Below are 11,733 nucleotides of genomic sequence, written 5' to 3'. Positions count from 1 at the left end.
GGAAAACCCACACAGCCAGATAATGCATAAACTCCACACAGACAGATCCAAGACTTTGGAAATTGATGTCAGAAAGTAAATCTGCTGTGCTACCATGTTTTCTGTTTATTCTTCCTATTAGCATATTTCACACTATTATAAACTAAGAATAAACTTAAAATCACCATGCCACATGTATCCACAATTTTTTTTCTTTAATGTACCAAATATCAATAACTAAATTAAATCAGAAAACAGAAAAAAAGTTCTATTCCCAGGCTTTAACTGGCTGAGGTCATTCAGTTATGCAGTCTCTGCGGGAACTCCATTACACATGACAAGATTGGCAAACATTGGTGATCCTGGTAGAATACAATAAATGTGTGATACATGGTCTGTTACCAGTAATGACACATCCACTTGATAACTCTTATTCTGAAAGCATGGTGGATACTTTACATAAAACCAATTGAGAAGAAAAATGGAATGAAAGTAACAGTCAATCACAATGCTCCAATTAATAAAAATCAGTAGGAATATCTTCAAAATCAACTATGACAAGAGAATACTGGGCTAAAAACAATAAGACTTTAGTCTTGAATTAAATACTAAGGCTAATATTGGAATTTTGTTATTAATATCTGGAATTTGATAGCCGAAGTCTCTTTCTCTTAAAGCTGTTTTTTATCCTTCTAATATTAACTTGAGTTTGGAAATTACAATTTATAATCTATAGTACAGGTGAAAATATTCTACAAGATAACAGAATTGTGATTATACTGTATATATTGTGATGGGCAGCCACGGCCACTATCTGGCCCGGGTGCCAACAGAGTGGAAAGACCAGGGGAGAAGGCAATGGTAAGGCAATACCTCCCCTGGGACACTAGAGGTCAGCCCACCTGGGTGGCTGTGGCACCACAGATTCCCACAGGGCGTGTTGGGAGCTGGTTTGGTGCAGCCTTGTTGAGTTCTGAGGGGGCCACCAGGAGGAGTGGCAGAGCCCTATTAAGGACCTCCAGCACACCTGGGAGTAATTCCAGGTAATAATGATGAGCCACCTAGAATACTCTCAGGACCTGAATAAGAGGAGCCACCTCACTCCATTCAATGGCCAGAGTCGGGAGGAAGAGGACAAAGCCTGAGGAGGAGTGGAGGGAGAAGGACTGGTGGCAAGAAGGGATTCTTGTGTAGGTGATACGTGCACAGTGTGTTTTATTGTAAATAAACCGGGTGTTGTGTTGAACCTGTATCCTGCCTGTGTGTGTCTGGGTTAGGGTGGCTGTACGCGCCCTGGTGGCTCACAATATTTATATATGTTTTTGTTTTTTTGGTAAATATGCCTCCTAAGGGCAATACAGAAAAATCTGAAAAAATAAATAAACACGGGATAAAACATTTTACCACCACTACTGAATTAACACTAGGATTACCAGAGCCTATGAAAAAACTCATAGATTCGGCCCACCTTAAATCCGTTCACACCTCTCCGCCAGCATCTTTTGTCATCTAAATGTGCTGATAAAGACAAGCTGCCAGCAGCCGGCTATTCCATTCCCCCACCGACTTAGAACATACATGAACTTCTCCCAGCTCATGCCTTGATTGATTATCTGGGAGTGAAGTGGAGTTTTAAAGTGGAAATAATAGATCATTATTTGGAACACACGCATTTCAGCAGCCTTGCCATGCCTCACAGACCTGAGTTCGATTCCCTGCTGGGGTTAAAGTATTACTTTTTTTTTCTTTTTAACCTCAAACAGACATAAAATGAATAAATTGGTATGCACTGTCAGTTAATGAGATCGTTATATTTTCATGTGGGATGCTCCTTTTAAAATATTTTTTAACAATTGAGACTGCAATTAACATGAACAACTGTCCTTATAACTGTTATTTTTAAGATCCATAACACACAGACAGACAGAGCACTGCGCAATAGAGAGACAGACGGGCAGAGGAGTCACTAGATATATAAATAAACAGGGAAGGCACATGTAATGAAAGAAAAAAAAGATCAACATGTGCGTTGTTCCTGCTGCACTGAATAAGCTCATGCGCTCTAACCCCCCCCCCCCCCCCCCCCAAACCGATCTGACTCTAAGTAACAGCGCAAGTACAGACGCAAACCAAGTGTATGTGTGTACTGTATAATATTAACAAAAACAGCAGCTTACTACTGAAAACGGCAAATATAGGAGTGACTGGGAATAGAACCGGGGACTATTGATTACACTTGGTTTGCCTCTGTTACATGTTAATCTTTTTTTTCTTTCATTACATGTGCCTTCCCTGTTTATTTAGTCTAGTGACTTCTCTGCCTGTCTGTCTCTCTATTGCGCAGTGCTCTGTCTGTCTGTGTGTTGGGAATCAAACTCAAGTCTGTGAGGCACGGCAAGGCTGCTGTGCTCTGAGAAGCAAACCTTAGCGCGCTACGCAACAGAAATTGTTGTGTCATCCTTGAACCTTTTGTGAAAGTGTTTATTTGATCTTTGGAACTCAGGCTTTACACATTCTATAGTTTATGCCTATATTTTGTAACATTTATTACTAAAATATGAAAAAGTTTCTGTTTTAACAATGTGTTTACACAGATTACTGTAGAAACGGAACACACATGAAATGCGTGTGTTCCAAATAACGATCTATTATTTCCACTCTAAAACTCCACTTCACTCCCACTGTGACTCTAATAGTCTACGCTGTCTTTGACAACATTATTGAAATAAATCAGAGAACAAACATACTTTATGATTACTAAAAAGCATGAACACCCTGCAGATCACCAAACTCATGTCCTGTAACCCGTACACAGAAAATCTGTTTTACGGAGTGTTGGCGTGCAACAAACTGCCTGAAAAAATACTTACGGATCTCCCGGCCATGATCATCGTCAATACTCACCGTCAAAATCCACCCGGAGAACACTGGTTGACGATACATCTCAGAGAAGACGGAACTGGAGAATTTTTCGATTCGTACGGTGGCCCACCAGACTTTATCTATTTTCCTGAGGAGACATACAGCTTTTTAAACAGAAACTGTAAAGGAATTATTCACCATACCCGACAGCTTCAAAGCTGGTTTTCCACCGTCTGCGGGCAACACTGTATTTGTATAAAGATGTCATGAACCTGTATTTTAATGAAGTCACCAAGAACGATTATATGGTTCAAAAATTTGTCAGCAGCTTGTCTAAGAACACTTCTAGAGGTTATCAGGATCACCCCTGTATGCAAAGTTCTATGACCTGTAATTATCTTAATAAAAAATAGGCAGACTCTGTAATCAAATTTAATATTTTATTAAACAAAAATATATTTACATTTCAATAAGGAGTCCATTCATTCTTTTTGCGAGATCTGGTTTTCTTGCCAACAGGTATATCGGAAGCAGCCACAGCGACACTGTCCGTAGCAGAAGGTTTGAAGCTCTCCAACAGTTCTCTCGTGTCGGAGTTTGGCACGGTTGTTGGAATGTTCAAATCGGCCATGGCCTTGACAAATTCCTTCCATCCCCTAGGTCTCCGATAGGATGGTATGTTGTGACGGGCGGTTAAGTTCCGCATTAGATCAACCATATTCATACCAGCTAATGGCTCGCCATGAAACACAAACTGTCCCAAGCCATTCCAGTAGGCTGTGTTAGTGCTATGCAAAATTTTCTGTAAAATAAGTTCGGTATATTTCTTTGATTTATCCTGCACACTTTTCGAAATCTCATCGTACAAACCGATCTTCTGGGGTACTAGGAGACTCACCCGGCGGTTCCTCCTTGCTCTCTGCAGGCAGGAACAGCGTCAGAGCACCAGTTTTTTTATCCACTTTTTTCACAAAGGTAAGGTATCTTTTGCAAGATAGTCATATAAAGTTTTACTTTTGCATTGCCGCTCAAGTCACTGCGTTCAAGTATGAATTTCATTTGTTTATCCAGTTCATTTTCCATAGCGCTTAAAAGGTCGTTGGAAGTCGGGGATTTCTGTTGCAATTGAGCCATTTGTTTTTGAGGTACCAGGTACATCTTGCGCATGTATTCCATATTTATACTCTCGAACCTATTAAACTAGTAATGAAAGGAATGGCTGCGCTTAATAGGGCTCCAAGAAATCCTCCTTTCTGATTTCAAAGGGGTTTTTTTCTTTTTAACGGTAAGTTTTTTATTGCTGAGTTTTTTAACGGTGCAACAATGCTTCTTCAGCAGCTTGAACTATCTGGACATCAGTGGTACATTGCCTTTTAAAGTATTGAGAGCTATTTCGGCCAGAGCGTAAATTAAATCGTCCAGAGCCTCGCTCACCACTGCTTTTCTTCGGCGACAGGAAACCCTATGCAGAGTCTTGAGCAGAGGAAGATTTCTTTTTATTCTGCACAACATGCCGGCTCTTTCTCAAATACTTGGAAAATCGTATGTCTTTATCTTTTCACAACGTACACCGCAGGCCAGTCGGGAGGAAACAATCCGGTACGTATACGAAATTCGTCAGGCGTATGGGCTTTCAGATCCACCAACAGATAACTGCATGGAGCCCTCGTAGAGTCCTCAAAGGCCTCCAAGAAAAAATTAATCCTCCCAGCGTACATTTGGTGCGTTAAATTGGGGATTTGCAGCTTATCTCAAGGGTTTTTAAAGAGGGTGATGTAATTGGCATTCAGATTTATCGTTCTACTTTTCTTGCCTTGAAAAAATAAATTTTGGATCAAGTAAATGATGGACAAATTCCTGTGATGAGTATATTTTGTGAAGGCCCGCTCTTATCTCTTTGCTACGACTCGCATGTTCCATCAAATCGTCGACGATCACCAAGTTAACTCTGTCAGGTGGCAGTAGTTCATCATCGCTTAAAGAAGAAGGTATCCCCTCCAAAAATTTTGTTTTTGGAAATTGTGCTAACAATTCGTCATACAGAGGCTGCCAACAGCTGTAAAACCAGACTATATTATCAGGGCGGCGAGAAAGCACATAGTCTGCGTGCTCCAAAAGCTTTTTCACATAATGTGATTTGCCTGAATAGGAGGTCCCAGAGACAATTTTTGAGAACGGGTGCTGAAGTCTAACATCAAAACCCTTTTTAATATCCATAGGGGAGAGTTGTGAAATCAGGCAATAGAACCCTTTTGTTGTACACCACTCTGGATCTTTTTCTGAGTGGGCGATTTTGCAACGTCAGGTTCTTTTTGTTCCTATGAATCTGAGCGCCATGAACCATTATTTCTTTCACAAGATCGCGGTTTACAAAATAATGCACTAGATCCATTAATGAGTATAGGTTTACTGATCTAGCCGTTTCATGATTGAGAGTAACGCCCTTAACCTTCATACAGACCTTGCCTTTGAACGTTTTGTACGTGTACATTTTAGGACCCCCAGAAACAAATTCTTCAATGAAGTCATCAGGATCTAGTTCACTGGTGAGTTCACCTAAATAGTCACTGAGCGCCGGAGTGTACTGCCCGGGCAATGCTGTGAAGATAACGGAATCTGTATCATGACACAGAACCCTCGGTCCTAAATGATCCAACAATTTGTACAATTTTAAGCGGGCATAGGCCGTTGTGAAAGTGGCTATCACCAGATTGACGGGACCGGGTATAACGTATTTGTCATCTGCATACCTCCACTGCACTTGAACGATTTTGTCGCTGACAAAGCCAAAATATGAGACCTGATACAGGTCCGAGAACAGGTAATCGAAAACTTCTTGGGTGTGTTTAACAAACATAGTGGTAAGTTGGTTAGGCTTCTGACCGAATTTTCCCCAAACAGAATTCAGAAATAACTTGGAAATTTGTCTCTTAGCGGGGTTTGCGGCTATGTTTTCGCCCTCCAATAATGCGCCTTCTTTTTCGAAATAATCTTTAACATAGCACTTGGCTTCAGAATAGGCTTTCCTCAATAGCTCCAGCAGAGCGTTCAAGACGTCTATTTCATCAGAATTTAGAACCTGGAGCACATTATTAATGATGTCAAAATTGTTGACTGGTTGTGTAATTGGGGATGGTGGTTGAAAAATTAGAGGCTGGGAATTTTAGGGGGCATTATAGAATATTCAAGGTTATCAGACATCTCTTTTAATAGTCTCAGGTTTTCACCGGACAGTCTTTTCCTACCTTTCGCCCCTCCAGGCTTTTCACGGTTGCTGTTGCTGTCGGTGCCACTGCTGCTGCTGCCGCTATACCTGTTTTCAGGCATGACCTAAATTTAATCATAGGTTGCAGTTATGAAAATTTGCAGTCAATGTTATTTTAATGAAAAAGGAATATAAAACCTGTAGCAGTCAGGAGCCGCTAAGATTCACACCGCCAACGAAGACGGTGATTTATTTATTTTAAAAGCAGAGATCCCAGGAACGTCCCCAGCCTTGGATCGACCCACACACTCTCACCACAGAGACAAATAAACACACTGGGAATGACAAACAATTATAAATATAATGACATGAATTGAGAAATGAAAACAGTAATACCACCCCTGACCCCTTCGGCGATATTACACATACACAAAATAAACACAAACACCACACAGCCAAGTCCATATATAAGAAACAGGTTGAAAGATGAATAGTGACCAAGTTATGTCCAGCGAATCTGTAAGTTGCAATGGAGAAGGGAAAATACAGTCCTACCGGTATTTACTGATGAGGTTGATGGTTGATGGTTGATTCGGGAGCGCTCCACTGTTCCGAAAAATCCAATAATCCAATACAGCTCTCAGTGAACAAGTAGACAGACAATCCAGTCCCCGACAAACGAATACAGTCCAAGACAAAAATGATCACAGTTCAAATAATAGCAGGAGAGACGACAAATAATAGCAACAATACAAACCAAAAACAAACTTTTTTTCTCTTTGCCCTCTGCCCTCCTTTTATCTGCCTGTGGCTACCTTTGACCCCAGCAGCCCCAGCAGGGACTGCTGGGAGATGCAGTTTTTAAGTAGCACTGCTACAATCCCCACCCCCAGGCCGTGGTGTACGGCCGAACCAAGGCTTGAGATTGGAGATGTTTACCGTGTCTATTTTTTTAGTCCCTGGCAATCCCCACTCTATTGCGTAGGTCACAGGTCCCTTCTTTTGGACAACCGTTGTCGGGCCAAACCACTTAGGAGCCAGTTTAGCAGTGAATTTCTCAGAGGCTTTGGAGAGGGGATGAGTCCTGATCCAGACTTTCTCCCCAACCGAGAATTGCACAAGCTTATGTCTCTGGTTGTACGATTGAGATTGTCTGGACTGGGACCTCACCATCCTCTCCTTTACCTGTTGTGTGATGTGTTGGATACTTTGCAGGTGATTGTGTAGTGATGTGTCTGGTTTAGGTGGGTTGAGTTCAATAATCCTTTCCAGAGGACCGTTTATCTGTCTGCCTAAAGCTAACAATGCAGGGGTTTCACCTGTAACCTCGTGCACCGCCGTGTTCAATGCGAACCGCAGCTCAGGCAGCCACTTTGTCCAATCCTGATGATGGTCTCCGACGAAGGATGCTATCATGGTCTTCAGGGTCCGATTCACCCGCTCAGTGCGATTGGATTGGGGATGGTATGCTGTAGTTTTGAGGTGAACCACCCCCCATTGTTTCCACAACTCTTCGGCCTCTGAGCCGGTAAATTGCGGGCCCCGATCTGTGATGATGTTCTTCGGCACCCCCCATCGGGTAAATATCTCATCCTTCAGGGTGGAACATATCTTCTTGGCTGTGGCATTAGCCAAAGGGAATAGCTCCACCCAGCGAGTAAAATAGTCCACAACCACCATCAGGTAGGTCTTCCGGTCCTTGCTAGAAGGAAATGGTCCCATTAGGTCCACGCCTAGGCTTTCCCCCGGGGTGGTGACGGTTACTGGCTGAAGCTGTCCCGAGGGGAGACCAGGTGGGGTTTTGTATTGCTGACAGGTGGTACAAGTCTGGACATGGGACCAGACGTCTTTGCGTACAGTCGGCCACCATGCCACCTCCAAGATTTTAAACAGTGTTTTAGTACGTCCAAGGTGACCACCGATCGGGCTATCATGATAATACTGTAGGAACTTGGGCACATATGTCTCGGGCACTACCAACTGATAATGGTAACCCCGATCTTTTGTTGGAACGCAGCGATAGAGTGCCCCTTGAAGTTCCCTATAATGTATGCGGTCAGGCCTCCCCCCCGAGCCCTCTCTCAACCCCTGACATACAGGACTGGCTGCTTGAGATTGAACGATTTCCTGCATGTTCAGGGGAAGATCAGGCCAAGGGTTAGAGACCGATACCGCACATACCACTGGCGCGGGCTCGTGAACCCGTGATAAGGCATCGGGCACAACGTTAGCACAACCCTTCCGATAGCACACCCTGAACGTGAACTGTTGGAGGCGCAATACCCACCTTGTTAGCCTAGACGTGGTCTTCGGGCAATTGAATGCCCAGGTCAGAGCCCGATGGTCAGTGTAGACTCCAAACGATGTTCCCTCCAGGAAGTGCCGCCACTTTTCCACGGCCCACACGACAGCGAGGCATTCCTTCTCGGTGGTGGAATAATTATACTCGGCGCCCTTTAGTGACCGAGAAGCATAGGCCACCACTCTTTCCTCTCCTTGGCTAGTTTGGCATAGAACGGCGCCGAGCCCGAGGTCACTTGCGTCAGTGTGGACCTGAAAGGTTAATGACGGATCAGGCTGTGCCAGGACTGGTGGCGATATCAGGGCCTGTTTGAGTCTTTCAAAAGAGTCCTGGCACGTTGGTGACCACTCCCAGGGGGATCCCTTCCTCAGCAACTGGAACAAAGGGGCAGCGATGTCGGCAAACCCATGCACAAATTTGTGGAACCACCCAGCCATCCCCAGGAAGCGCTGGAGACTTTTTACCTCCTGGGGCGCTGGGTAGTCCAAGATGGACTTAATTTTCTTCGGGTCCACTCGGACTCCGTCTGCTGACACCACATGGCCGAGGAAGTTCAGATGGTCTTGCTGAAATCTACACTTCTTGATGTTAAGGGTGAGATGAGCCTTATGCAGTTTCTGGAAGATGTGGTCGAGGTCCTTAAGATGTTGTTGGACAGATGGGGAGAATACAATGATGTCATCAATATAAACAAAACAGGTCTTCCCAATGAGTCCCCGGAGTACCTGCTCCATTAGCCGTTGGAATGACGCCCCAGCGTTTTTCAGTCCAAAGGGCATCACCCGAAACTGGAACAACCCCTCCGGGGTGATGACGGCTGTCTTTTCCATGCTACTCTTCCCCATCCTCACCTGCCAATACCCTGACTTCAAATCAAGGGAGCTGAACACTGCTGCCCCATGCAAAGACTCCAAGATGTCATGAATGAGTGGCATGGGGTAAGCGTCATCCAAGGTCTTCTTGTTCAGCTCCCGATAGTCCACACAGAATCGGTAGGTCCCGTCGGCCTTCTGAACGAGTACCGTGGGGCTAGCCCATGGCGAGGTGGAAGGCTCGATGACCCCCTCTGCCAACATCTGGTCAACCCACTCCTTGATTATTCCTCTTTTCAGAGGCGACACTCTGTAGGCTCTGTGCCGAACAGGGACAGGGTCGACTGTGTGAATGTGATGACACACCACCTCAGTCCGACCCAATTTGTCCGTCCACACCGAGTGCCACCTCCTAAGCAGTGGCTGAACGAGCTCCGGCTGTTCAAGAATAGCCTTCTCTACTGGGCTGGGCTCATCCACCAACTGCGCGAGATAATAACACAAGTTAGGCCAAACCAGATTGCTTTGAGCCTTCGTCCCAAACCGATGGACTTCACCCCCCGGCAACTCATACTCCAGCCGCGACAGATGGATAGTCAGACCTACCGACACAAGAGAGTCCATTCCCAGTAATAAGGGCATCGACAGGTGGTCATCTTCCAGGATGTAAACCTCTGTCTCCCAGTGTGTCTCATGTAAGCAGAGCCTCATAGGAACCCTGCCCCTGGCCCCGTGCGCCCTTCCATCCGCAAGAAAGAATTTTACTTTTGCACTTCCCCTTAATTGCTCATGAGGCACTTTAAGCTTTTCCCACAAGCTGTATTTCATAAGGGTATAAGTGCTCCCTGTATCTACGACCGCCTCTCCAGTGACACCTCGCACTTGTACGGGCAGCACTAAGAGGGGCAAGGTGGCTTGCACCAGGGTGAGATCGGCACGGGGATCCACTGAGGCTTTCCCTCGTGGTTTGGGACAGGGGACATCCCGAGACGTGGGACCCTTTCGAGACCCACTAATCCCGATAGCCGCCCAGTCCTTTTCCACTCGGGACCCCACCTTCACCAACTCATCTACCGACTTCACGACCCCCCTCAAAGTAGCCGCCACCCGAGGGTCACAAGCGTCAAGGACACGTCGCAATATCTCTTCCTCACGCATGTCAGATCGCCACTTAAGGCACAACGCACGGAACTCAAAGACAAAGTCCCTGAGACTCTGCGATGGCTTCTGTACAAAGGTCCGGAGCTTTTCTTCCAACAGCACCTGGTATTCATCTGAGAGGAATGCTTTCAGGAAGGCAGCGCGAAACTCCGCCCAGGTGTTACACTTGTGCCGCTCAGCAAACCACCAAGAGCGCGCCGGCCCGCTGAGTGCCGTGTTCAGGAATCCCCGCAGCTCGGCTCCACTCAGAGGATGCAGTTCCACGAACAAGTCGACCTCCTCCACAAAGTCGACAATGCCCGTGGGTGTACACTGAGGGGCCAACTTAGGGAACTCCATCCGCGGCATCGCAACGGACAAGGACGACTGTCCCCAGTTGATCCCCACTCCCGCTAAAGGAGTCGACTGCCCCAGTGGCTGCGTGACGGCACGCCAGCTATCCTGCACCTGCCTCCTGATCTCCTCCCTCATATTGGCTTCCAGGCACTGCACACACTTCGCGAAGGACTGCTCCAGACGCTGCACCCTCACAACCGCCTCACCGGAAACTCGGGCGGCCGTGGCATCGATGAGCTCATGGATGGTTTCATCTCGGTTGAGAAAACTGCCGGCGATGTGATCCACCCGCGTCTCTAGCTGTTCAAGGCGCAACGTCAGGTCATGCAGAAGCCGTCCCTCATCCGTCTCGGGCTGCTCCGGACTGGAGACACACAGGGAATCCAGCAGGCTCAATTCTTCCTCCGGGGCTCTGACCGTAACGTGACGTGGCCTAGGCTGCGGACGCACGTCCACCAGCGGTCCACTCAGCTCAAGCTCCTCGCCCTGCACTGCGCTTACAACAGACATGCTTCTGTCGGATTTGTATGTAAAGTCGGTCAGAAGGGAACGTAATTAACCTGGCTCCTACCCGGCTCGCCAAAATCTGTAGCGGTCAGGAGCCGCTAAGATTCACACCGCCAACGAAGACGGTGATTTATTTATTTTAAAAGCAGAGATCCCAGGAACGTCCCCAGCCTTGGATCGACCCACACACTCTCACCACAGAGACAAATAAACATGCTGGGAATGACAAACAATTATAAATATAATGACATGAATTGAGAAATGAAAACAGTAATACCACCCCTGACCCCTTCGGCGATATTACACATACACAAAATAAACACAAACACCACACAGCCAAGTCCATATATAAGAAACAGGTTGAAAGATGAATAGTGACCAAGTTATGTCCAGCGAATCTGTAAGTTGCAATGGAGAAGGGAAAATACAGTCCTACCGGTATTTACTGATGAGGTTGATGGTTGATGGTTGATTCGGGAGCGCTCCACTGTTCCGAAAAATCCAATAATCCAATACAGCTCTCAGTGAACAAGTAGACAGACAATCCAGTCCCCGACAAACGAATACAG

At 45.9% G+C, this 11,733-nt stretch overlaps 1 protein-coding gene across 1 annotated transcript; it reads right to left on the bottom strand.

Annotated features, from left to right (window-relative positions):
* Positions 1–282: 282 nt before the first annotated feature.
* On the bottom strand, positions 283–11,167 carry LOC127527538 (uncharacterized). Its single transcript, XM_051926603.1, has 5 exons — positions 8,372–11,167; positions 6,087–6,171; positions 5,303–5,955; positions 3,355–3,760; positions 283–341 (listed from the first exon to the last, which is right to left on the bottom strand). Exons 1-5 carry the CDS (start codon positions 11,165–11,167, stop codon positions 283–285), a joined length of 3,999 nt encoding a protein of 1,332 aa, XP_051782563.1.
* Between the last annotated feature and the right edge of the window lie 566 nt (positions 11,168–11,733).

This window comes from Erpetoichthys calabaricus, chromosome 4, assembly GCF_900747795.2.
Source record: "Erpetoichthys calabaricus chromosome 4, fErpCal1.3, whole genome shotgun sequence".
NCBI lineage: Eukaryota > Metazoa > Chordata > Cladistia > Polypteriformes > Polypteridae > Erpetoichthys > Erpetoichthys calabaricus.
This window is presented reverse-complemented; position numbering and strand designations above follow the sequence as displayed.

Excerpts from the sequence above, each read along its gene's own strand:
- LOC127527538 (XM_051926603.1), bottom strand. The coding sequence starts at position 11,167 with ATGTCTGTTGTAAGCGCAGTGCAGGGCGAGGAGCTTGAGCTGAGTGGA. Across the intron at positions 5,956-6,086 it reads AAAGCCTGGAGGGGCGAAAG|TCAACAATTTTGACATCATT; the intron begins GTAGGAAAAGAC and ends TTACACAACCAG. Across the intron at positions 3,761-5,302 it reads ACAAAACGTTCAAAGGCAAG|AGAGCAAGGAGGAACCGCCG; the intron begins GTCTGTATGAAG and ends TCCTGCCTGCAG.